This window comes from Podarcis cretensis, assembly GCF_951804945.1.
Source record: "Podarcis cretensis genome assembly, chromosome: 4".
Lineage (NCBI taxonomy): Eukaryota > Metazoa > Chordata > Lepidosauria > Squamata > Lacertidae > Podarcis > Podarcis cretensis.
Window position 1 is genome coordinate 57,913,804 of NC_137173.1, and position 27,713 is coordinate 57,941,516.

General features: G+C 43.2%; 1 protein-coding gene across 2 annotated transcripts; it reads right to left on the reverse strand.

The window, feature by feature from the left end:
- Positions 1-26,681, reverse strand: HSF2BP (heat shock transcription factor 2 binding protein). 2 transcript variants are annotated; one of them, XM_079974674.1, is made up of 8 exons: positions 26,572-26,681; positions 25,123-25,273; positions 24,267-24,370; positions 15,411-15,560; positions 13,305-13,443; positions 11,561-11,678; positions 5,118-5,221; positions 1-579 (listed from the first exon to the last, which is right to left on the reverse strand). In XM_079974674.1, exons 2-8 carry the CDS (start codon positions 25,202-25,204, stop codon positions 371-373), a joined length of 906 nt encoding a protein of 301 aa, XP_079830800.1. In that variant the 5' UTR covers positions 25,205-25,273; positions 26,572-26,681; the 3' UTR covers positions 1-370. The 2 variants fall into 2 exon arrangements, with proteins under 2 accessions (XP_079830800.1, XP_079830799.1); XM_079974673.1 differs by lacking the exon at positions 26,572-26,681 and adding an exon at positions 26,407-26,535.
- Between the last annotated feature and the right edge of the window lie 1,032 nt (positions 26,682-27,713).

A 27,713-nucleotide genomic window follows, 5' to 3' on the forward strand; every position in this document is an offset into this window, starting at 1 on the left:
TTTCCAGCAGCAAAAGATTTATTCAACATCACATTTCAATCATCTGAAAGTGACAAATGTAACTTGCATGTAACCAGCTGCAGTTTATTCAAACCATTTAATCTTCGACTTCAAACAGCTTAAAGCAGAAATAATAATGTCTAGTGAGCTTGGGTGAGATGGTTTGATGTAATGTGGCTAGCCTGGGAATTCTGATGTATCCTATTTATGGATGAAATTACTTTCTCCTGTGAACAAACACTGGTCACATACAAACACACAAATCTACTTACAAGAAGAACCTTTTTTTGGAATGCATGCATAATTTTACAAATTACTACAACACTTGGAAAAAATGCTGGAGAAAATAACAATGTTATAGAACAGAACCTTATATTTCACTCTCTAATATTTTAAGGTCCTCAAGCAGTTCTCGGGCCAGGATTTGTAGATCTGCATTGCGGCTCTTTGACAGCATATGGATACGTGGAAGTGGCAAAGAGTCACGTATTTCAGGAGCTGACTTGGTTAAAACATCTGGCTCTAAAATCACAGACTGGAGAAGCCGTAGAACATGAAGACATATTTCTGGATCTGGATCTAAATGTGAAAGAGAAAACTAACTAAACCAATTATCATAATTTATAAAAGAACAGACTTCTCATTGAGCACAACAAATGAAGTTTTTCTACATCCAACTTTCATTTTCTCACTATTAAATGGAGTCACATCCATTGTCCCTGGCTCCTTGCTAATGTTCCTGTTTGATTCTGTGCATTTTTTGGAATGTGTGAACAAGGACCCAATGCACAATTGTCACTATGTAAGCTGTTCCACACAATTGGGAATCCTGTTCATGCAGTGTTCAGGATCACATGGAGGAGCTGGTCTGGCGCCCCATTCAGACTTTTCAACAAATGCACAGAAATCAGGAAGATGGAACTTGTGGATGCCATGACATGGAGGAGGCCAGCAGGTACAGCTCTGCTTTTTCCTCCCCATGCTCTAAGTTGTCTGGATGGGCAGTTGTGAAAGGGGCTATGATGTTGCTGTATTATTTCCAAGGTAGCATAAATACTTGCAGAACTACCAACTTGTACCTTTTGTTTATTGTTTACCAGGACACTGTTTTTCAGCTGGTATGTTACAACACAAAACTGGATCACAAGCTACTGGGTAATGCCACTTTGTAACAAACATTTGTTCATTTAAAATATTAATACAGTCGTACCTTGGTTTTCAAACAGAATGCATTCCGTTCAACTCCCGGAACCGTTAAAAACCCAAGCCGCACCGGACGTTCAGCTTCCGAAAATCGTTCGAAAACCGGAACACTCACTTCCGAGTTTCGATCGTTCGGGAGCCCATTTGTTCAGGAGCCAAGGTGTTTGAGATCCAAGGTACGACTGAAGCTGCGTTTCTGGACAAAGTCCACCCAAGGCAGTGAACAATGTAAACGTGAAACTACAATTACATTAAAAACTAGAAAATTAAGAGAATAGAAAGATACATTAAAATATAAATTTAGGCAGTACAAAAGAAGTGTAAAAGCGGCAGCAACAAATCAGAATAATGTCAAATAAACACACATCTGCAGAAAGACACTTGAAACAAGCAGGTTTCAAAGTTGTTGTTCTTTTTTAATAATACAACTGAAGCCTACAACTTTACACCCTCTGGTTCCACATAGCAGCAGCTGCTACTGAGAAGCCTTGTTCCTAAAACCTGCCAATCTGACCAATCTTAAAGGTGGTCCAACATGTCAATGACAAAAGCTGATGCAGGTTCAAATGGGCATAACCTGGCCCCAAACCATTTAGGACTTTTGACGGTCAAAACCCACACTTGGCTTTCAGCCCAGAAATGTACCAGTAACCAATGCAACTGACACAAAATGTATACTATGGATGCCTAGCAAAAAAAAAAGCACCCAAGCTGATGCATTCTGTACTAGCTGAAATGTCCAGGTCAACTTGAAAGGCAACAAAGAGTACGTTACGGTAGTGCAGTTTCCACTACAACACCAAATACCTCTTCAATGCATCTCTCAGGAAAAAGTGTTTCTGAACTGTGTTAGCTAAGGTCCGCATGAAACAATACAATATCCTCCCCACAAAGAACTAGTGATGAAAAATATATATTAATAATTTAAAGACAATAGTGTGGATGCTTGCATGAGCTCATGAGTAGGAGCTGCCTATAAAAGCTGACACAATTTTAACAACGTACTGAAAATCTACCTTAACATCACTGACATGAACTGTACCGTAGTATTTGATGTCATTTGCATTCAGTCACTAACAGAAGCAACTGATAAGCCAGAGAGTTAGTGTAGTCACATGTGTCATTAGAAGTATACTCACAGATGAACTATTCTCTATAATGGGGTTTAAGTAATTGAATTACCTCAATGCTAAACTGTTAATCTGCAATCGGCTATGGAAGTGTGGTGTGAATTCAACTGACAGGTGCTTGCAACATTCTTTAGTCATCAAAGACATAATTTATCAAGCTGACAAGTAACGGGTACCAAGTTCAAGTATTACTAATTTACAAGCTTTTTCATCATTCTACCCATAGTCATTATAACATTTTAGTATAATTTCATACAAGCAATATGTGAGCTGGCCACTGACTGCATGCTTAAACCTACAATATTTATGTACAAACCTGGAACGAAGTCTCATGAAATTCAGTGGCACTTTTTTCAATGCAAACAAGCATATCATGAAGCTGAAATGCAGATTGCTGTCGTAGGGAGTATAAAGTTCCAACAGATATCTCTTTATTGCTTAATTTAAATGAGGTGGGAGGCTGCACTAGCAACAGGCTAAGTAATTAACAAGAATTGCACAGGTTAGGAACAATTGCGGCTGTGGTGAAGATTTGGCAGAGAACAATCAGGGAAATGGGTGGAAAGAGGGCATATTGGCAGTAAATCTCCCTTAAAAATAGACTGGGAAGTCCTGCTCTGAGGTATTTTCATTATTTTTCTGTGCTCTGTCTTGTGCTTCCCTGCATTATTGTGCCTTTAGAATGTGAGTTTTCAGGGAGGGACACCTATGTCAAAAACACTTATGAAACTTGAGTCCCGGAGAGAATTCCACACACACAAATCTAACTAGCAGTAAACTAAACCTCCTTTTACAATAAATTAAGGGCTGACACCAATACTTAGTACAGAAAAGAAGCTTCCTGAAATATATTTGTAGTGAGTCAGGTCTCATTGCTGCACAATGGGTAAGTTGTTGCTATGCTACTGAGAAATGCCACACACCAAGCCAGCCCAAGATGGTGGGGTGCTTCCCTTCTATTTGCTAATGACAGATTATTTCATCACTGGGAAATGTAAGAGCTGATGTGAAGAAGACCCCACCAAACTGCACAATTTGGAAGTTTCAAGCATTTCCTCAAGCAATGTCCCAAATACTCGAGTATAAGCTGACCCGAATATAATTTTAGCACAAAAAACTGGGAAAACTTATTGACTCGAGTATAAGCCGGTTCACCACGCCACAAACCTGGTGGTGGTGGCAGCGGCAGAGGAAGAACAAGCAGCCTGAAAGGGCTCCTTTCAGTCTGCTTGTTCCTCTGCTGCTGCCTCTGCCGCTCGCAAGAGCAGGCATAGGAGCCGCGGTTGGGAGAGGCACAGCGCAGCGCAGCCCCTCTCCCAACCGTGGCTCCTGTGCCTGCCCTTGCGAGAGGCGGGCAGCGGCAGAGGAAGGGCTCCTTTTGGGCCGCTCGTCCCTCTGCCGCCCGCCTCGCTCAAGTATAAGCCGAGGGGGGCTTTTTCAGCATAAAAAATGTGCTGAAAAAGTCGGCTTATACTTGAGTATATACGGTAGCTGTGTTAGACACGTTTTATGACTGTATGCAGTGGAAATTAGACAGAATGCGGTGCTGAGGAGCACTAACAAAAAATGATTTGTTGTGTGTCAAACCTCAGAGGGCAAGTCTTGATAAAAATATTTGGAAATGCCTGGTCTATTGTATTACCTATGTGATTTAAGTCCTGCTTTGGCGTTGGCTGGGGGAACAACAGCTGTTTTGGAGGTAAGCAGGCCTCTCTCAGTAGTCAAGAATCAAAATTGAGAGATTTTCTGTTCTTTGAAAGGAAAGTCTCAAATCGTAACAAACAGTCAAGAAGAGGTATGTCTAATATATATTTTGCACCAGTGCCCCTTGTCACATTTCAGTTCAATTCTGTTAGTCTCCTCCCATGGAGACCTGAAAAGTCCAAGCCCTGTCATTCTGCAATAAGCCATAATACATTTTAACTTGGGATTGCTTTTAAAAGCTGGGTGGCAAGCAGATACTGTGTAATTTATGGAAATAATGTATTTAATACTTTTATAATAATATATAACACTTTTATAAATATTTATAGATTTTACCAAGTGTTGATTTTAGAACTGATACATATCCTAAGACTGAATAACGGAGAAAGTTATAAATTAAATCAAAGTGAGAATCTAATAAATAAAATATAGCTGAAGCAGGAAGTTAGCAAGTGCAGAATAATAACTTTTCCTTTTGCCCTTCAGGACAAATGTTCAGACTTATCTTTCCATCAACAGTTGCAGTGTTTTTGTTTTTAAGAAGATGTCAAGCCATCTAATTAAACAATAGATTACATCAAATAGTTTCAAGCAAGAACAGCTTCTTTGTTCTAACACTGCATTTCAAGGGCATGGTCTAGATCCTTAATTTTAATAATAACTGACTTTTAAAAACCCCAAGCCTGAAACTGATTAACTAATAGCTCAATCCTATGTACTTTTCTCACCATAAAGTCTCATCAAGTCCAATGAGTGGCCCTCCCCAGTAAGAGTGGACAGGATTTCAGAAATGCATAAATGAAGAATGTGTGATAGTTTTCTATATGCATAGGGTAATCAACATACAAACCTTTTTAGCAAGAGTAATCCCGCTTATACAACTCATCCTTCCATTCTCCATTCTCTTGCCTATCACATCTTAAGCTCCAAAATATGTCTTTTTTTACATGCTATACAAGGTGTTTTGATAAACAACAAGGAGCTGGTTTATTTCCATTTAGCTAATATACTGACATTTGTTACGTAGTAAAAACATGTGTAGCACAATCTAGTACCGTATTGCATTCATAAAGGTCTTACCATTCAGGAGCCACCAGAGTAATGGAAAGAACCCTGGGCTTTCACTGATGTATTTCAAGCCTTTCACATTGATACTGACATTGTATAAGGACATCAGCATCAGTCTGTAAGAAAAGTTTAAAAGGGTACTGAGTATATGGATTTGCATCCCACTACAAAAGCTGCAAACCATGTTAAGAACACAAGCCTCAGGAAGCTTAGCACATTCCTCACATTTAAAAAGCAAAGACTGAATGGATATATCAATATTAATATAATCATGTATGCTCTTTTTATTCATTTTGCAATAATGTAGTGTAAAGAAACCTGCCAGCAGTCAAATCTTATTGAACTAGCTGGAGGTGTTCATATGAACATAGCCTTATATGATCACACAACACATTCAGTGAAATCCTCTTAATTGAGACTCCTCAGCGGATCGCCTATCATCCTGATTAAGGGCTTGTCCTCCTGACAAACAGAAAAGGGCACTTTAAAAAATTAGCCTGACAAGGCTTAATTGAAAATCCTGTCACAAATGTAACAAATTCCAATATAGTTTTATCCTTCATTCATTCTCTTCTTTTTAGCTTCAACTTTAACATCATCTTGTCATATCTCTAACAAACTTGCATGGCAACACATCAATGCCTAACTCCAGCTGACCCTTCTTCACAGTAACAGCCAGACAACCTATATTAGATTAAATTAAACTTCACAATAAAAGACGTGCCCCATAACCCAAAATTCACTGCCAACAATGTTCCTGAAGACCCCTGTTGCATCAGAACCTAAGTAAACTAAACTACTTACAACGTTTAGGGCTGGGCGATATCTGGTTTTCAACATCACGATATATCACCAGCTAAACATTGTAATATATTGATATATCATGATGCCCCAAATAAGGATGGAATTATGTAGAGATGAACATGACTTCATATTACTAATTTGCTGAGATACTTGAGATCCAAGATGCCTTGACCCCACCATCTGTTTTGTTGTTTTGTTTTGTTTTGTTTTGTTTAAAAAGGCTTGATTTTTTTGTATCTGGCATTTTTTTCAACTGCCATGTCTTGCAAAGAGAATAGGGTCTCTAAATGTCAGGAATTTTTGAAAATCTGTTCTTGTCTTCCTTCTTCACATTTGTGAATAAAACTTTTTTATCCTTAGGTACTACAAAGACAACCTCTGGAGCCCCACATAAATAAAATTTTTGCTGAACTGGATATCCCTGATATCACTTTTGGATTCTTCAGCTATGGCCCAGGCCTAAGTCAAAAACTTCTTCTAGGTGCTACGTTAGATACTCTTGCTGAAAAGTCTGCAGTGAGTAGAGACGGATCTACTCCTGAAGCTCTTTCTATAAGCTATGGCCCTGAACCAGGGGTAGGCAACCTAAGGCCCATGGGCCGGATGCGGCCCAATCGCCTTCTCAATCCGGCCCGTGGATGGTCTGGGAATCAATGTGTTTTTACATTAGAACATGTCCTTTTATTTAAAATGCATCTCTGGGTTATTTGTGGGGCCTGCTTGGTGTTTTTACCTGAGTAGAATGTGTGCTTTTATTTAAAATGCACCTCTGGGTTATTTATGGGGCATAGGAATTCATTTGTTATTTTTTTCAAAATAATAGTCTGGCCTACCACATGGTCTGACCACAGGTCTGCAAAAGGCCTACTGGAAAGACTAACAGCACTACTGTTATCCAGCTCTACATTCCTGGACTAAGTAGCAAGGGGTCAGAGCCATCATTAAAGATTTTTTCTGCCTAAGCAGCTTGTTTCTCTTGGATTTGCTGCCCAGCTTACTCCATCACCTGTCCTACCTAATTTCAGTACAGAGGGGTCAAGAAAGGTGAAAGGCAGATTCATTCAATATACCCTTTTTGTTTGATAAAGAGCTCTAGCTAAAACCCTGCTGTCTCCTAAGAGACAGGAAACAGACTGGTCCTGCAAGGAAGCTCCTCCTTTGGGAGGAAGTCATCAATCTTAATCCTGCCTGTTGTCATCCCACATGGAGCAACTGCCAAGTATTCTAGTCTGTTATTCTGCTTCTGAAGGAGAACAGACTCACATGACATGCATTCTTCTAAAAACTTATGTCCACCACTTTGAAGTTCACATAATAAGAATATAACCTGATCTGAATGTTTGAGCAATATCAAGAATAAAATTCCAAGATTACACAAAGACAATAAAACAACTTCTACTATTTGAAATCTGTGCTAAATTTTTGTGAAAAGCAAAGCTTTTTCTCCCCCGGTTATCAGCTTTCAATCAGGACAGCAAGCCAGGTCTTATCTGTTGTGAGGTGGAGAAGAAAATACTCTTAAGAGGACTTTCCGACCATCACCTCAGATGAACAAGTTAGCCTTTTATTTACATTTCAGAAAGGCCAAAGCATATTTTGTTGAATTACATAAAGTCACCAACTATGCCATTATTTCTGAAGTGACACTACTCTTGTCAAACCACTTGTTACTGTTTACACAGCACTCTGAAAATATACACAGTGGATAAGTGCTATGCTCAGTCAGCTATTTTCAAAAGCCTCCAGAAATGTTTCATAACACCGCTTTGCTAAATTGTATGCTTCCTAAACCTCACACAATGAGATAATAAAATTTTAAATTATGCTTCTTCTTCTGTTACGATAGGAATTTATTCCTTCCAACTTAAAATTTTCCCTTAAAAAATAAACGGTTGAGAATCAACATGAAAAACAAAACACAGCTGTCATTACATCATATTGATCTGCTTTATATTACAGGATTGAGTCTCGTTGGCTTTTGTAGATTTTGCTCTCAAAATGCTGTGGTAAACCACCTTCGCCATAAGAGTGGTGGGTCCAAAAATATTTTCAGATTCTGTTGCTAGTATCTGCGCCTTTGGTCTATGTCAGGGGTCTGCAACCCGCAGCTCCGGAGCTGCATGTGGCTCTTTTACACCTTTGCCGCGGCTCCGGGGCGGATACTAGCGAGGGGAGGAGGCGCATTGTGCGCCCCGACACTCCCCACTGTGGCGGGCGCAGTACTGGCTGTGATGTCGCATGGGGGCGGTGCGTGCGTTAGTCACGCACCGTCCCGACATCACCTTCCCGCCCGCTGTCAGATCACGGCTCCGGAGATATATTTGTTTTAAATGTCGCAATGGTTTTGTGGCTCCCAGTTTTTTTTCTTCGGAAACGGGTCCAAGTGGCTCTTTTTGTCTTAAAGGTTGCAGACCCCTGGTCTATGTTCTTCTTTGGTCTCTGATACTTCTGAGCCATGGTGGCATCTGGTCTTAAGCCTTTGGATTGAATGCAATCCCAGGGTGAGGTGGAGAGGCTGAGCCTTGGATAATTCACCTGCCCTGTACAAACTGGTATGGCATCTACATTTTCTCTTTTTTATAACAATTCTGGACAAGCTTGACATAAAGGTGGATAGTATTTTAATTCATATGAAATACTTCTCTGGTAGGCTTTGTAGCGTGGATTCTGCCACTGGCACACCTGTAATACAACCTGTGGTCCCTGCTACTATTCCGACGGGGGGGGGGGGGGGGGAGAGGAGAGGGAAGAAGGACAAGGATCTGCCATGTTCAGGTTGGAGGTGCTATCTGAACCAAAGGGAAAAGGCAGCAAAAAAAAATACCTTGCATTCCACCTTGATAGGCTTCAAGATGAATCCACACTACAAAGAGAATCCACACTACAAAGCCTACCAGAGAAGTATTTTGTATGAATTCAAATACTAGCCACCTTTATGTCAAACTTGTCCAGAAATGTTATGAAAAAGAGAAAATGTGGATGCCATACTAGTTTGTAAAGGGCAGGTGAATTATCCAAGGCTCAGCCTCTCCACCTCACCCTAGGATTGCATTCAATCCAAAGGTCACTACAGATACAAATTTTCTTTCCCACATCATGTTGCATCATTCCACAACCCCCTTTGGTTGCAGGGCTGTGGCGGGAGAGGGCTCTATCAGGGCCTCAAACATTGTCTATTCAGCAGGTGCTGGCCCCCCTATGTAAGATGGGGATTAAGCAAAGAGACCTCAGCTTTTGCATATCTCTCTGTTTTCTAAATCTAGTATCCGGAGCAGAAATGTGAAAATGAAAATAGCTTTGATGGCGATCCACTCAAATCTTTCTCCAAGTTAGGAGAGAAACTGGGAAAAGAGAGGAAATCACATCCTTCTCCAGACCTTCACATTCATTCCTGCTTATCATATTCCAGAGGAGGGCCATATCGTGATACAAAAGGATCTCTTGCAGTGTCTGCTGTTCAGTATCATTAACCCATGTAAAATTATGTAACATTTCTTACACTGCAAGGGATTAATACTTCTTGATATGGTCTTTCAGTTTATTTATCAGTAGTATCAGTAGATAACGAAATGGATTAAAAGTGACGTAGAGAAACATGGCTGTGCTTTGTGTTTTCCTTTCAGCTGTTTGTTTTGTAGGGAACTGAGGGATTGGTTATGGTGAACTGAAAAAGTAAAGCAGTAAAAAATACTAACAGAGGGAAGCAGAGTTTAAACATCTTCTGCTAAGCTGTTCAAAGGGCAAAGCTGTCTGCCAAAGCAAACAGCCTGGGAGTTGATCCCTATTTCTTCAGCACCACCTTCTATCATCAACTGCACTTATATTTGCTATACCACAAAACTATATCCGTACTTTTAAAAATGTTCAAACGTTTTAATAAGGTATCTCATTTTACTTATCTCTTCAAATATAAGTTTTCTGGGGCTAGAAAATACAGATTTATGACCAGCACTAGTTCTGTCTTGGGACGCAGGTGGCGCTGTGGGTTAAAGCCTCAGCGCCTAGGACTTGCCGATCGAAAGGTCGGCGGTTCGAATCCCTGCGGCGGGGTGCGCTCCCACTGCTCGGTCCCAGCGCCTGCCAACCTAGCAGTTCGAAAGCACCTCCGGGTGCAAGTAGATAAATAGGGACCGCTTACCAGCGGGAAGGTAAACGGCGTTTCCGTGTGCGGCTCTGGCTCGCCAGAGCAGCGATGTCACGCTGGCCACGTGACCCGGAAGTGTCTCCGGACAGCGCTGGCCCCTGGCCTCTTAAGTGAGATGGGCGCACAACCCCAGAGTCTGTCAAGACTGGCCCGTACGGGCAGGGGTACCTTTACCTTTACCTAGTTCTGTCTAGAAATGCTAACTTACGGTAAGTGTTTTACAAAGCCTGCAGCACCATCTGGTGGCTATCCCTTGTGACAACATATAGAGACAACTGAAATTTATATAGCGTATTTTCAGTAGCAAACAAAACAAAGCTAGATTTTCATGTATTTGGAGCTACAGACTAAGGTACAAATCCTCAATCTTCCCTGCCTAGGAGTTACATATCTAAATAGCTTATTAAGGAAGTAATACAGAAAGCCTCTTTACCCATTCATAAACTCTTGCACAAATGTGTTTGGTTTGATGCTCCTTCACCCAGCAAACTGACAGAGGCACATCTCTAAGGACGTCAATTCTGAAACTTTCCAGAGATTTGGATTTGATCTTTTGGGCTTACTGCAAGGCTCAAATGCAAGGATGACCAAAGTACTTGCTATAATTTTATCCCCATGTTCAATATGCTATGACATCTACAATGCTTGGATCTGCTGCTCAGATTTACTGAACTGCCCAGTTCCTTCCCAGACCAAAGACTGTGGTTGGATGCAAGCCCTGTTTCACTTTATCCAGCAGCGAATGGCATGGTGGCAATTACCTGACCGACTGACACTGAGTTGCTGCTGCATACCGGCAGGGAGTTGCCTTACACTGAGTCAGATCACTAACTCAGTGGCTCTTCCAGGGTTACAGACAGTGAGCCTTTGCAAGCCCTACCTGCGCATACTGGGGATTGAACCTACAAGCTTCTGCAAGTAAGGCAGATTGCACTACCGCTACAACCCTTCCCCCCAGTGGGAAGGGTTAAGGGGAAGAAGTTGATAGGACAGTGCACACACAACAGCAACACCAATCCGGTGCTCCTGCCAGTACATTCACACAGCACCAACTTCCCTGCCACTTCACCCATCCCACTGTCCTTCCCCATAAGCAGCAGCAACACAGCTGTTAGAAGGTCAGGTAAGTGCTGCTGCCACACCACACCATCTACTAATGACCGCACCCTGGAAACCCATTGTATTCTGTCAATAAAGATGACTTGCCCACTCTTGTAATATCTTCATAAACCTTCCCTGGAAGCCTCTCTCATGTTATTCATAGCAGAGGCATTTGTACAGTAGGCAAGTATTATTATCCTCCATATTAAGATATGGAAAGAGGGAGGGGTTAGGGGTTAGGGGTTAATTCTGACTAACAGCAGCTTACCTAAACTATAGACTCCACACTTAACAACTCATTTTAGTTCACAGCACTTTAAACATTCCACCACAATATATATCATTCTCGACTATATTAGATTGTTAAGACAACAAGTTTCATTCTAAAAACATCCAATCATCATACACTTTAAGTTTTGTGCAGCATCCAAGCTTCATTTCTCCCAGAAGTTGCATCATTGTGTCCAACAATACTTGATTTGAATTAACTAGGAATTCACGACCACATGCTAAAGCAGCAACATCTACAAAAGAGAACACACACACACAAACACAAAATTTAAAGAGAGAAGAATTCTTATTCAGCACAATTTTGTAAGCTAACAGCACTACTGAAAATTCTGTACAGTAATTGTTGGGAAGGCTATGGGAAGGTTATTTCTAGAAAATAATCCCCCACAAGACAACAATAACGATGTGCTGGCTTTTGGTGCTATGTTTCACTACAGCATCTCCTAGAGATTAAAAAAATCCAGAAATGTTGTAGCTATGGAGGAAAACCATGGGCTGAGAGGGAGAAATTCTGCAGAAACCTGAAATATAAGCACAACCCACTTCCTTATCAAGCCTAGTTGTAATGAGTTTTTACAAATGTTATTATGTAAAATAACATTGTTTTTGCAAATATTATGAATACATACATAATTCAGATACATATATAAATGTATCAATCACACCTGATTAAAGTGTATTTAAGTATTATTTCACTGTTTGTGAAAGTTATTACAATCCTCACAAATGCAAAAGCCTACTTGAGGTATAAAAATAAATAACAAAAACATTACAATAATGTTTACATTGCTAATTTATATTTAAAAATTCCTATATGTCCCCCACTAAAGAGTAGTATTGGGCTAGGTCTTGCGCTTTATTATTCCAGTAGACTAATAGAGGATAAACAGATTCCACTTTTCAATATATTTATTATCTTTTTGTCTGCCTTCCTTTACTCTTATGAAGTTTGTTCACTTCCATGGTTAAGGCTGTTTCTGAGGTTATAAAAAGCTTGTGTAGGATTTGCATGCCATGGACAGCTTTAATTTGAGCGGTGTGGGTGTCCCAGCTGCTTCACAGGCCTTTTGCAAGCCCTGAGGGATTTGCTTCGAGTGCTGGGGGAGAAGCAACAGGATAGCTTCCCCATCACTTCATGGTTACAGGATACGCTCTTAAGAACATAAGACGATCCTGCTGGCTCAGGTCAATGACCCATCCAATTCATCATCCCATTCCCACAGTGACTACCAGATGCTTGTGGAAAGCCTTCAAGCACTCTGCCTACTTCCTGGGTAGAGAGAGAAGGGTCTGTGGGGTGGGGGGGTGAAAGATACACTTTTGGATAGAGACAGAAGGATCTGCGAGGTGGGGCAGGGAGATGTTCCTGTATTGAGAAAGGAAAAGAAGGATCAGCAAGGTGGGGAGCAAAAGATGCTAATGGAGAAAAAAAGTATGTACGCTGGGGTGTGGGGGAAGGGGAAGTATGTATGTGTAGCTGTTTGTATGTAGTGTGAGCGACTGAGACATATGTTTCTAGCCTGTATGTATGTGGTGTTTGAATGCACTGGACAGTGCAAGTGAGCGTGAAGTAGAGTGAATCTGTCACGGGGGCAACGTTTCCCTAGTTCTATTTAAAATCATGAATCAGTTTTATTATCCTACACATAAGAAGCAATTTACTCAATATTTGTTCTCAAGCAGGAGGTCATAATATGGGGAGGTCAGTTTTGTCAAATACTATAGCTAAACTACTAAAAGTTACTCTGAAGTATATCAGCTCAGAAAATGTCTTTTGAAAGGTAGAAACTTAAAAATATATATGCTAACTTATATATGATGTGTTTCATTATTCCTAAGACATTCCAGGACAAACTTACTTGTAACAATCCCTGCCAAACCTAACACAAACTGACTTTCATCAGAATCCATGTCTTGCTGTTTGATATCTTCACTTAATGATCGCACAAAACTCTCCATAGTCTGTCCAGCAATGCTAAAAAACTTTATAGTTTTACTCTGAAAATTCATAAGGAAAAATTACTACTTTATGGTTATAAACTTACGAGTTTTTAAATAATGGTTAGTTTTTTTCAGTAGGTAAAACTCAATGGCACTATGATACTGATCTGCACAGAACATTACCAAGACTCCTCTATTAAGACAAATGTTTTTCAGTGACTTTAGCTCTCCTAAGCAACTGTAGCAAGAAGAATTTAACTAGGGAAATAATGTCTATAAACATTATGAAACCAGGCATCAGATTAGTAGGATTCCAACATATTATTGAGATGCCTTTCAATGCATACATCAAGAGTGTAACCCATGTTCAAGAGGAGCAGCAGAACAGGTGGTTTCACCTATGTACAGAGCACAACCATTTCCAGATGTGTAGCTGTGTTAGTAGCAAAAACAACAAAGGATCATGTGGCACTTTATTTCCTTTCATTAGTTTATTCATTCTTGAGATTTATATCCCACACAAGAGGTCCTTGGTAGGTCACAACTCTATAAAATATAATCTTAAAAAACAGAAACATAAATCAATCTGCAATGCAGCCTTTCTCAACCTTGGGTTCCCAGATGTTCTTGAACTACAACTCCGATCATAACTGACCATCTTGTCTAGGAATGATGGGAGTTGTAACCCAATAACATCTAGGAACCCAAGGCTGAGAAAGGCTGTGCTAATGTATTCAGGTGGCCTATCCAAAGGCCCAGAGGACAAGAAGCTAGTTCCAAAAGTTAGACTTATGAAAAACTAATAAATAATATCATGGCATAAATAAATGTGTGCCATAATATATGCCACTAATCTCCTTGTTTCTGTGCAGGGGACAGCACCTCAGAATAAGAAAGAAAAAACCCCAAAGTGCATGTGCCAACAGAGACAAGCTGTTCAGGTTGTGACAGAAAAAGCAACAAGGGAAATTTATTATACCACTTAACTTCAAAGGAATTCAAGGTGCCATATAGGGTCATCTATCCACCTGTCCTCCTAATTTAAGCTTCACAATAAGCCAGGCCAACAGATAATGTCACCAACTGACACTCAGTAAGCTTAATGGCAGGGTGGAAATTTGAACCTAGGTCTCCCTAGTCCTGATTTTATTATGCTAACCACTACACCATATTAATATGGTGCAGCAGTTATTGTCTTACACTTAGCAGTTGGGAAATTATGTTTTGATCAGGAAAAAGCTAGCACATAGACTAAATTTGTCATATATAGTTCATTCACAGATTACAACTACTGTGGCTTCATACATTTTGTATTTTCCATAAGGAATTTTATTTTGAAGTCTGGATATTTATTCACAAATTAAAGTGACTTACAGTGGAATCCTATACACATCTACTTACCTGGTTGCTGATTTGGTACCGGGCCAGGTTCAAGTTTACTGTGTAAATTCACAAAGCCCTAAAAACATGAGCCCAAAGTCCCTTAAAGACCACCTAATTCCTTATGCACCTTGATCACAGAGATCATGTGATATGGCATTTTTGGTGGTGTCCTTTACATCTGGTTGGTCTTTACCAGAGACTGAGTCTTTAGTGTGCCAGGTCCTGCTCTTTGGAAATCCTTGGCAACAGAAGTCTGGCAGGAGTTATCACTGCCTTTTAAAATACATCTTTGAAAACTGTACTGTTCACAAAGGCCTTTGGAATAGGAACTTTTAACCACTTTTTCTGATGTATTGGGAAGTTTTTAATGTTATATGTTTTACTATGTTTTATATATATATATGCTGTAAGCCTGATGGGCGGTGTAGAAATAATAATAATAATAATAATAATAATAATAATAATAATGTAGCAATTTTAGTGTCTCAATCACAGTAAACAAATGCAGATTGTCAGCTGCTATGTGGACATTCTAACCAGAATGACACAAAAGTAATTTTTTTTAAAAAAAAGTTTGAGTCAAAGCTGTCATATGTGTATAATATGTAACAAATAAAGAACTCTGCAGTCACTGAACTTACACTTCCTAGAATACTTTTAACTGCTTCTTCATTGCTAGAGATACTCCACAACAACGTGCAAACTGCAGCACCCATTTCTGTACAGTATTCAGCTTGCTGCAATAATTGTTGCTTTGCCTCATTCAGCTGCTGCCGAACAGTTAATTTTTCCTGAAAGTAATAAAGCTAATATGTGATTCATATTGGATTATATCAGACCGTTCATTAGATTTCACAATAAGTTCCAAAGTCCTCTGAGAATTAAACAAAAAACAAAAAAACTTGGCTCTGGTGAAGTAGATCTGCTAAGATTTAAATTCTTCCTAAACTGTGGAATTCTCTCATATCTGCATACATAGAAGACTTTTTGCTTATTTATATTTACATTCCATTTTCCTTCAAGGAGCTTGATATAGAACACATGGCAAACTTAAGCATATTCATCAGAATTTCATCTTGCAGCTTCTATGGCAACATTACACAGTCATAAGCAGAAAAAAAGAACAGTCTGGATAATTACATAAAAATAGATAGTAGCAATGTTCTCAAGATTGTTGAGAAGATTGTTCTTTCAGGGCTCTACCATCGCCATCGATCCCCGGCATTGCATGTGTTGGCCTAGTGTGGGGCTCCGAGGTGAGCTTGGCTGTCTGGCTGGTGTACCGGCCACCTAGTGCACCAGCAGCCACCCTGTCAGGCCTGCTGGAGGCGGTGGCCGGCTGGGCCTTGGAGTTCCCTAACGTATTGGGGGACTTCAACATCCATGCTGATGCCACTCCCTCCTCACAGGCTCTGGACCTGGTGTCTTCCATGGCGACACTAGGGCTCTCCCAGTTTGTTTCGGGCCCCACACATCAAGCAGGCCACACGCTGGATTTGATCTTTGGCGTTGGTATAGATGTGATCGTGTCTCCTTCAATGAAGGTGCCATGGTCTGATCACTATGCTCTGAAAGCCAGGATTGATTTTCCACCCCCACCCTGCTTAGGTGGCGAGCCAATTTGGGCTCGCCCGCAGAGGCTGATGGACCCTGATAGATTCCGTCAGGCCTTGCGGGACCTTGCTCCCCCTGGCGACTCATTGACTGACCTTGTTGAGGGCTGGAATATCCAGCTCCTAGCAGCCATCGATGAGATCGCACCTAGGCGCCCTCTGCGACCCCACAGAAACCAGGCTCCCTGGTTTACCGTGGAGCTTCGGAAAATGAAGCGGGACCTCAGACGGCTAGAGCGAGTATGGCAGGGTGCCCGTGACGGAGCCTCAAGGACATCTTATAGGGTTTTTATGAAAACCTACGAGATGGCAGTGAAGGCCGCTAAGAAGTTCTACTTCTCGGCCTCCATTGCCTCCGCTAGCTCTCGCCCGGCGCAATTATTTAGTATAATTAAGTCTTTAACGTCCCTTGAAGGACAGCCAAATTTAAATAACAATTTGACACACAGCTGTGAGGCATTTGCGAGCTTTTTTGCGGAGAAGGTCCTGTTGCTCCGCCATGACCTCCCTGCCAATTTGGATACAATAAAGGAACTGGAGGCCCCTCGACTGTCCTCGGGTCCAGTATTGGACCACTTTGACCGGATATCCCCAGCCGTTGTGGACAGACTCCTCCGAGCTGGAAAGCCCACCACCTGTCTTCTTGACCCGTGCCCGTCTTGGCTGATTAGAGCGTGTCCAGATGAGGTGCGGGCCCCCCTGGGTGATATCATCAATTTGTCCCTTGGCACCAGGATATTCCCAGGGGAACTGAAGGAGGCAGTGGTGCGTCCACTCTTAAAGAAAACATCATTAGATCCCTTAGATCTATCCAATTACTGCCCGGTCTCGAATCTTCCATTCCTGGGTAAGGTGATTGAGAGAGCGGTTGCTGAACAGCTTGGTAGGTTTCTGGATGAAACATCGGCTCTCGATCCATTCCAGTCCGGCTTCCGAGCTGGTCATGAGACCGAGATGGCTCTGGTCGCCCTAACAGATGTTCTCCACAGGGAGCTGGATCGAGGCGGGTCGGGGCTGCTGATTCTTCTAGACCTGTCAGCAGCCTTCGACATGGTCAATCACGAACTCCTGGACCACCGCCTTGCCGACGTGGGGATCCAGGGCACAGTCCTTCAATGGCTGCGCTCGTTTCTCTCTGGTCGGGGACAGAGGGTGGCGCTTGGGGGGGAATTGTCATCACACCACTCCTTGGTGTGTGGAGTGCCTCAGGGTGCGATTCTCTCCCCCCATGCTTTTTAACATCTTTATGCTCCCCCTCGCCCAGCTTGTCCGGAGTTTTGGGCTGGGTTGCCCTCTGTATGCCAATGACACCCAACTCTATCTGTTGATGGATGGCCATCCTGACTCGGCCCCAGACACACTGGCGAGATGTCTGGAAGCTGTGGCTGGATGGTTACGTGGGAGCCGGTTGAAGTTAAATCCTTCGAAGACAGAGGTCCTCTGGCTGGGACGGGGCGATATGGGATGGAGGGGGCAACTCCCATCTCTTGCGGGGGTGCAATTAGTGCCAGCATCGTCCATTAAGAGTTTGGGTGTAATCTTTGATACCTCCCTCTCTATGGAGGCGCAGATTACAGCTATAACAAAGGCGGCATTTTTGCAGCTCCGCCAAGCTAAGCAGTTGGCTCCTTATCTCTCTCACCCTGACCTAGCCACTGTGATCCACGCGACGGTCACCTCCAGACTGGATTATTGTAACTCGCTCTACGTGGGGCTGCCCTTGAGACTGACCCAGAAACTCCAGTGGGTGCAGAATGCCGTGGCGAGACTCCTTATGGGGTCTTCGCTGTGAGATCATATTCATCCGGTACTATACCAGCTGCACTGGCTCCCAGTGGAGTACAGGATCAGGTTTAAGGTGCTGGTTTTAACCTTTAAAGCCCTATACGGCCTAGGACCCTCGTACCTACGGGACCGCCTCTCCTGGTATGTCCCACAGAGAAATTTACGGTCTGCAAATAAAAACATCCTGAAGATCCCAGGCCACAGAGAGGTTAGGCTGGCCTCAACTAGAGCCAGGGCTTTCTCAGCCGCGGCTCCAATCTGGTGGAACGCTCTGTCACAAGAGACTAGGGCCCTGCGGGACCTGACATCTTTCCGCAGGGCCTGCAAGACAGAGCTGTTCCACCAAGCCTTTGGTCGGGGCGCAGCCTGACCCCCTCCTCTGGCAACCTGCACAGAATCTTGCTTAATGGTTGCCATCAATTTGATTTTAATTAATTTTATAATGAATGTTTTTAGAATGTTGGATTATTTTGATTGTTGTTAGCCGCCCTGAACCCAGCTTCGGCTGGGGAGGGCGGGATATAAATAAAATTTATTATTATTTATTATTATTATCAAACAAGTATTCTTGGTAATATAAGCCACAATTCTAACAATGTCTACTCAGAAGTAAATCCTACTGCATTCAATGGGAATTATATTGCAATAGTTGGTTGGAGCATGGTGCTAGTAATGCCAAGGTTGCAGGTTTTATCCCCTGTAATGCATATTCCAGCACTGCAGAAGGTTGGACTAGATCATCCTCACGGTCCCTTCCAACTCTACAATTCTATTCCTAATGTAAATTGGGTTAGGATTACAACTTGAGCCAGGCAAAAGATATGCTTTCCATTAGTGTAGCTCCCTCTTTGGCAAAGGGGCAAGCTTTTGTCTTTGATACCACAAGGAGGTTTGGAGGGAAACAGAACTCAAAAGATTTGTTAGATCTCTCCTGAAAACTCTTGCCTGATACATCTTATGTAAACTAGTACACTTTTGGTACAATTGTTCCTCTATCAGCATGGTAAAAATGCACTCTCCGTGTGAAGATGGAGTTACAACACCTGCAAATAAGCTATATAGAATTTAAAGGTAAGTGTGCATGGGGCTACACATAAAGGAATGGGGAGGTGGGTGAAGCAGAAATAGCAGACAATCCACAAACCTTGTCCAGAAAGGAAAAATGAAAACAATTCAAGAAATAACACTATAGAATTAATCCTAGAAAAGATGCAGTACCACTAATTAATAGAATCATTCCTGTGATATGCTAGCATGAACATAAGACAGCAAACCAGCAGCAAAGTCCTGTTTTGTAGGTTAATACATGAAAAGTGCAGAAGTAAATCCCACTAAAGTCAATGGCGTTTACTAACAGGAAAGTGACTGGAGGATTGTAGTCTAAAATGTCAACAAAAGTTGTGATCAATAGTTACTTGGGACTCTCACTGAGCTCAATGTGAGTTGACATATGTTACAAACAGCTATGTTCTGATGGACCTCCTAAGTGCTACTTAGAGCATCTGGAACCCTTAGTATGAACCATATATCCTTAACTGTTTCTGAACAAACACTCAGGATAGAAATTTTTTCACGATGTTGCATCCAAATGCAGCTTTAAATTTTTCAATATACTGTACAGCTGTAAAATTGTTTAAAAGGTGGAACTAAGCTCTAAGTAATTTTCTAGCTGGCCAGAGAACAATTACATCAGAGATGGAACAGGTTTCATGACATAACCAATCAATACAGTGGTGCCCCGCAAGACGAACGCCTCGCAAGACGGAAAACCCGCTAGACGAAAGGGTTTTCCGTTTTGGAGGCGCTTCGCTAAACGAATTTCTCTATGGGGTTGCTTCGCAAGACAAAAAAATCTTGCGAGTTCCCACGGGTTTTTTTCACTTTTTTCCCCCTTTCCTAAGCCGCTAAGCCACTTATCAGCTGTTCCGCTGATAAGCCGCCTCTCAGCTGATCGCTAAAAGCCGCTAGACCGCTAATAGCGCTAAGCCGCTAAGCCGTCAATGGGCTTGCTTCGCAAGACGAAAAAACCACTAGACGAAGAGAATCGCGGAACGGATTAATTTCGTCTTGCGAGGCACCACTGTAACCCATCATGGGAAGGAGGCCAACTTTTCTTAGTCTCCAATTCCCATAAATATGTGAAACTTTCATTTCAGTTTTTTATATTCTGGGAAACACCTAAGCAAGAGTCAGCAAGAGTCTCTCTCTCAGAACCTCTGTTTTACCAGGAACTCTGCAAGTGCTCTGAAATCCAAGAAAATACTCAAGCAGGTAACTGGTTAAGTTAAATAGTCTCTACTGGTTTTATTTGTAAATCTGTATGCGAGACTGTTGCCTTCCTTTTTTTCCTAATACAATTCTTTAGCTTCATTGGCATTAAAAAGCAATTCTCCAGAATTTTCCCCTGGAATCTTTTCCACATGATGGATGGCATAGATGCTAATGAAATCCCTTGTTTCCTGAGAATATTACACAATATTTTGGGAAATTCTAAATCCACAGAACTCTGGAAAGATCAATCCAAAGCTTGTTTTTTCTTATACCTTGGCTAGGTCTTTGCAGTAGGGCTCAGAAACTCCCCAAGCAACTTGTAGGATGTAACAGGCTACCATAGGACAGAATGAACCTTCTTTCATACCTCTATTTGCAGGAACCTTTCTACAAAAAGAGGGGGTTGCCAGTACAGAAAAGCACGCCCCCCCCCGACTGTCTCAACACGTATGGATGTTGCACTCCTTCCTACACTTGTTGTTGTTGTTTAGTCGTTTAGTCGTGTCCGACTCTTCGTGACCCCATGGACCAGAGAACGGCAGGCACTCCTGTCCTCCACTGCCCCCCGCAGCTTGGTCAGACTCATGCTGGTAACCTCGAAAACACTATCCAACCATCTCGTCCTCTGTCGCCCCCTTCTCCTTGTGCCCTCCATCTTTCCCAACATCAGGGTCTTCTCCAGGGAGTCTTCTCTTCTCATGAGGTGGCCAAAGTACTGGAGCCTCAGCTTCACAATCTGTCCTTCCAGTGAGCACTCAGGGCTGATTTCCTTCAGAATGGAGAGGTTTGATCTTCTTGCAGTCCATGGGACTCTCAAGAGTCTCCTCCAGCACCATAATTCAAAAGCATCAATTCTTCGGCGATCAGCCTTCTTTACGGTCCAGCTCTCACTTCCATACATCACTACTGGGAAAACCATAGCTTTAACTATACGGACCTTTGTTGGCAAGGTGATGTCTCTACTTCTCAAGATGCTGTCTAGGCCTGTCATTGCCCTTCTCCCAAGAAGCAGGCGTCTTTTAATTTCGTGGCTGCTGTCACCATCTGCAGTGATCATGGAGCCCAAGAAAGTAAAATCTCTCACTGCCTCCATTTCTTCCCCTTCTATTTGCCAGGAGGTGATGGGACCAGTAGCCATGATCTTCGTTTTTTTGATGTTGAGCTTCAGACCATATTTTGCACTCTCCTCTTTCACCCTCAATAAAAGGTTCTTTAATTCCTCCTCACTTTCTGCCATCAAGGTTGTGTCATCTGCATATCTGAGGTTGTTGATATTTCTTCCGGCAATCTTAATTCCGGCTAGGGATTCATCCAGCCCAGCCTTTCGCATGATGAATTCTGCATATAAGTTAAATAAGCAGGGAGACAAAATGCAGCCTTGTCGTACTCCTTTCCCAATTTTGAACCAGTCAGTTGTTCCATATCCAGTTCTAACTGTAGCTTCTTGTCCCACATAGAGATTTCTCAGGAGACAGATGAGGTGATCAGGCACTCCCATTTCTTTAAGAACTTGCCATAGTTTGCCATGGTCGACACAGTCAAAGGCTTTTGCATAGTCAATGAAGCAGAAGTAAATGTCTTTCTGGAACTCTCTAGCTTTCTCCATAATCCAGCGCATGTTTGCAATTTGGTCTCTGGTTCCTCTGCCTCTTCTAAATCCAGCTTGCACTTCTGGGAGTTCTTGGTCCACATACTGCTTGAGTCTTCCCTCTAGAATTTTAAGCATAACCTTGCTAGCGTGAGAAATTAGTGCAATTGTGCGATAGTTGGAGCATTCTTTGGCACTGCCCTTCTTTGGGATTGGGATGTAGACTGATCTTCTCCAATCTTCTGGCCACTGCTGAGTTTTCCAAACTTGCTGGCATATTGAGTGTAGCACCTTAACAGCATCATCTTTTAAAATTTTAAATAGTTCAGCTGGAATACCATCACTTCCACTGGCCTTGTTATTTGCAGTGCTTTCTAAGGCCCATTTGACTTCACTCTCCAGGATGTCTGGCTCAAGGTCAGCAACCACACTACCTGGGGTAGACATCCGTTTCTTTCTGGTATAATTCCTCTGTGTATTCTTGCCACCTCTTCTTGATGTCTTCTGCTTCTGTTAGGTCCTTTCCACTTTTGTCCTTTATTATGGAAATCTTTGTACGAAATGTTCCTTTCATATCTCCAATTTTCTTGAACAGATCTCTGGTTCTTCCCATTCTATTGCTTTCCTCTATTTCTTTGCATTGCTTGTTTAAGAAGGTCTTCTTGTCTCTCCTTGCTATTCTTTGGAAATCTGCATGCAATTTCCTGTATGTTTCACGATCTCCCTTGCATTTTGCTTGCCTTCTCTCCCCCGCTATTTGTAAGGCCTCATTGGACAGTCACTTTGCTTTCTTGCATTTCCTTTTCATTGGGATGGTTTTCGTTGCTGCCTCCTGTATAATGTTACGAGCCTCCATCCATAGTTCTTCAGGCACTCTGTCCAGCAAATCTAAATCCTTAAACCTGTTCCTCACTTCCACTGTGTATTCATAAGGGATTTGACTTAGATTGTATCTTACCGGCCCAGTGGTTTTTTCTACTTTCTTCCGTTTAAGCTTGAATTTTGCTATAAGAAGCTGATGATCTGAGCCACAGTCAGCTCCAGGTCTTGTTTTTGCTGACTGTATAGAGCTTCTCCATCTTTGGCTGCAGAGAATATAATCAATCTGATTTCGATGCTGCCCATCTGGTGATGTCCATGTGTAGAGTCGTCTCTTGTGTTGTTGGAAAAGCGTGTTTGTGATGACCAGCTTGTTCTCTTGACAGAACTCTATTAGCCTTTGCCCTGCTTCGTTTTGATCTCCAAGGCCAAACTTGCCAGTTGTTCCTTTTATCTCTTGACTCCCTACTTTAGCATTCCAATCCCCTATAATGAGAAGAACATCCTTCTTTGGTGTCACTTCTATAAGGTGTTGTAAGTCTTCATAGAATTGGTCAATTTCAGTTTCTTCAGCACCAGTAGTTGGTGCATAAACTTGGATTACTGTGATGTTAAAAGGTCTGCCTTGGATTCGTATCGAGATCATTCTATCATTTTTGAGATTGCATCCCAGTACAGCTTTTGCCACTCTTTTGTTGACTATGAGGGCCACTCCATTTCTTTTACGGGTTTCTTGCCCACAGTAGTAGATATGATGGTCATCCGAACTGAATTCACCCATTCCCGTCCATTTTAGTTCACTGATGCCCAGGATGTCAATATTTATTCTTGCCATCTCATTTTTGACCACCTCCAACTTACCCATGTTCATGGTTCTTACATTCCAGGTTCCTATGCAATATTTTTCTTTACAGCATTGGACTTTCCTTTCGCTTCCAGGCATATCCGCAACTGAGCGTCCTTTCGGCTTTGGCCCAGCCGCTTCATCAGCTCTGGATCTACTTGTACTTGCCCTCCGCTCTTCCCCAGTAGCATGTTGGACGCCTTCCGACCTGAGGGGCTCATCTTCCAGCGTCATAACTTTTATATGCCTGTTGTCTTTGTCCATGGAGTTTTCTTGGCAGGGATACTGGAGTGGCTTGCCGGTTCCTCCTCCAGGTGGATCACGTTTGGTCAAAACTCTCCACTATGACCTGTTCATCTTGGGTGCCCTGCTCGGCATAGTTCATAGCTTCTCTGAGTTCTTCAAGCCCCTTCGCCACGGCAAGGCAGTGATCCATGAAGGGGTTCCTACACTTAGCTGGAGTTAAGTCCCACTGAACTTACCTCTGAGTAGGCATGTTTACGATTGCCCTTATTGTTAGAGGTATAGCACAATTATGTATGTAAAAAAAGTGGGTTTCAGCTAATAATCTACCTACCTTTCTTTCTTTCATACAATCTGCTTGGGCTGCTTCTAAACGGGCTTTATAGTGTTCGCAATCCATTCTTAATTGCTCCACTTCAATATCTTTCCTTTCCACAACTGTAAAAAATGGAGGGCTCAAGTAAAACAATAAAAAGAAGGACAAGCATTCTCAAATACAGCGGTACCTCGGGTTAAGAACTTAATTCATTCTGGAGGTCCGTTCTTAACCTGAAATGTTCTTAACCTGAGGTACCACTTTAGCTAATGGGGCCTCCCACTGCCACTGCGCCGCCACCATGCAATTTCTGTTCTCATCCTGAAGCAAAGTTCTTAACCCAAGGTACTATTTCTGGGTTAGCAGAGTCTGCAACCTGAAGCATCTGTAACCCGAGGTACCACTTTACTATAATGCACATGTAGCCACTAATCAGTAGCAATATAAAATGTGGCTAAGTGAAAAAGCTTGGATTATGCCATGAGGAATATGTAAAGGGGGTGCTGGAGAGAAGCAGTGAGAAGGCAGGTGCTTAACCCTTTCCCTGCCAACCATTTCTGCACTCCAAATCACTATTCCCTCCCAAAGCTGTTTTTCCCCAGGGAAGATTTGCAACAGAGGAGCATCAGACAAGGAAAGCATTGGGCATTCCTTTACCTCTCCGACATTTTGAAACCCTCTTCTCACCCAACCACAAGTATTTTCTTGAGGTCAAGAATGAGTTTCTATGTCCTATCTAACTTGGACCTCGATTATTCAACTTTCAGTTACTTCAAGAATATTCACCACCACCACAAACTTAAGTTGTTCGCACTAAGCTGCTTTTATGGCATTAATGATTTTATAGCATTAATGACAGAACCTAAGAACTCACTTGTTTCAACAGCATCCAATTTCTGCAAGTTCTCCAAGATATCATAATTCAGTATTTTGGGCAAAATGTCATGTAGCTGCATCACTTCAGTAGTCAGCCTCTCCAAAGCTCTCTTTCTGACTTTAACAAATTCCCCTTGCGTCTCCACGTTCTGTAACAGAAACAAAAACTCATTATCTTTTTCTCTGCACTTAGTATTTATGACATGTTAGCCACATTCTAGAACTGTTTTCAGCGTTTAAGACCCCTGAAATTTCTTCATCCTCCCCCCAACTACAATAACCACAGTTCAACCTAAGTTTCCAAGTCCAGAAGTCTACATTACAGGGGTGTTGTAAACAACTATTTCTCAGTTCTGAATGACAAATTAAAGGCACCATCCTAGGTAAAGGTAAAGGTACCCCTGCCCGTACGGGCCAGTCTTGACAGACTCTGGGGTTGTGCGCCCATCTCACTTAAGAGGCCAGGGGCCAGCGCTGTCCGGAGACACTTCCGGGTCACGTGGCCAGCGTGACATCGCTGCTCTGGCGAGCCAGAGCCGCACACGGAAACGCCGTTTACCTTCCCGCTGGTAAGCGGTCCCTATTTATCTACTTGCACCCGGAGGTGCTTTCGAACTGCTAGGTTGGCAGGCGCTGGGACCGAGCAGCGGGAGCGCACCCCGCCGCAGGGATTCGAACCGCCGACCTTCCGATCGGCAAGCCCTAGGCGCTGAGGCTTTAACCCACAGCGCCACCTGCGTCCCGCCAGGCACCATCCTAAGCACTAGCAAAAGAACCCGGATGCCTCAAATTTCAGTCCATGACTCCAAAGCCACCACGCACCAAGGAAAATGTTCTAGTCATAAAGTTTTGGATAACTTTTGACCCTCCAAAAGTTGTTGAACCACAACTCCCACCAGCCCCAGTTCTGTTAACTGCTAGGCCTGCTGGCCTCTGTTGTCTGTGAAGAGAGGGGAAAGGGCAGAAGAGCGGTTCCTGGCTCCATGATTGGGCCAAGGTCGCCCTTTATAAGGAGCTGGAGGCTGCACCCACAACTGCCCCTCTCCCTTTTTTTATCCCCACAACCATCGTATGATTTAAGCTTGAGAGCGCCCGGCTAGCCCAACGTCTCCCGGTGTGTTTTGTGGGGTAGAGGCGGGAACAGGACAGGGGACGAAGGTGCCTCAGAGGCTGCTGTGAGGAGGGCGAGGAGGGGCTCGTCCCTCACGCCCGCGCTCAGCGCCGGATCCTAACAGGACGAGGCGCTCTTCCTTCGTCCTCCTCGGCCGAGCCCTCGCGCTACCTGCTCTCCCTCCCACGGGCAGCACGCGCTGCCTCGGCTCGCGCGCTTCATAGCTACGCCAACAGGCCGCGAAACGAGAGAGAGAGAGACGAGTCCCTCTGGTCCCGCCCAGATAACCCTCCCAACACGTGATAGGAGGGTGGGGGAGTGGGTGGGGTCACGCACCTCGGAACTTCCGTTCCGAATTCGGAAGCCGCCCCGACTCGCAAGTTCTCGATGGTGTCCGCTCTACACCTTTCGCATCTCTGTGGCGGAGACCCCATACTTAACGTTGGGAGCTCGCGCAAGAAACCATAGAGATTAATTTCGAAGAAACCCTTCGCTCCTCCTTTATCAGCGGCGAGCTCCGTTTGGTGAAAAGGTGAACTCAAACCTGAGAGAAGACGTGGGGGAATGACACGGGAATGTGAAGTAGGGGATAAAATTGAGATTCCTCGCGATGCGCGCACAGCCTGTTAGAGGAATCAAACAAGTGTAGAGTTGGAAGGTACCCTAGCCCAACCCCCTGCAATGTAGAATTATGCAGTTTACATGACATCGGTTCTGTATAGGTTAGCAATACAATAAAATAATGTTTGTTTCTTTTGTAGTATGTGAGTGAAGATCCGCACCTGTGACATTATAACCTTTGCCAACAAAAATCGAACAGCTAGCTGCCTTTACGACCAGCCCCAGCTCTCATATAAAGTATTGCTCTGCTTTCCTTTGGACCATCAGTGAGGCCGAGAGGGGGGTCTTGTCGCCTGGGCAGCCCAGGGCCTCCATGCACACTGCCCGGGCTTGCTCCCCGGGGAGGCCACTTCGGTGCTGCTAAAGGAGCGGTGTGACTTCACGCCCGGTCCACGCTCCAGTCGATTGTCCCTCGAAACAGACGGATGTCAGCATTGCAGTGGCTGATTCGAGTGTGGCGTTGATTGCACCTGTCACGTCACCCCTACTTGCTCGCATTGAACAAAAACGCCCTCAACCTTTTCGCAAAGGTAAACCCATGACTTCGGTGGGAATAAGGCTGCAATCCTACACCCGCTTGGGCAAAGCCTCCTCGAACTCAATGGAGGAGATTTCTGTGTATTGATGTGCTGCTACCTGGGAGTTGGTCCCATAGCATGCTTTTTTGATATTGGATTATTTTTTTCCTGTTTGTTGACCGTGTATTTTTAATTTGCTCGTATTCGCGTTCACAACTTGGGTATAAAGAGGAGGGCATATTAAACGCCCTATTTGACTGGGTAGGGTAGCACGCTGCGCCACTCGCTGCCTCGAGCGCCACGCGCCGCCTTGCCCCCTCCGCTATGCCCCGCCCCTTT

Excerpts from the sequence above, each read along its gene's own strand:
- HSF2BP (XM_079974673.1), bottom strand. The coding sequence starts at position 26,457 with ATGAAGCGCGCGAGCCGAGGCAGCGCGTGCTGCCCGTGGGAGGGAGAG. Across the intron at positions 24,371-25,122 it reads ATTGGATGCTGTTGAAACAA|TTGTGGAAAGGAAAGATATT; the intron begins GTGAGTTCTTAG and ends CATTTTTTACAG. Across the intron at positions 5,222-11,560 it reads TGCTGCACAAAACTTAAAGT|ACTGATGCTGATGTCCTTAT; the intron begins GTATGATGATTG and ends CTTTTCTTACAG.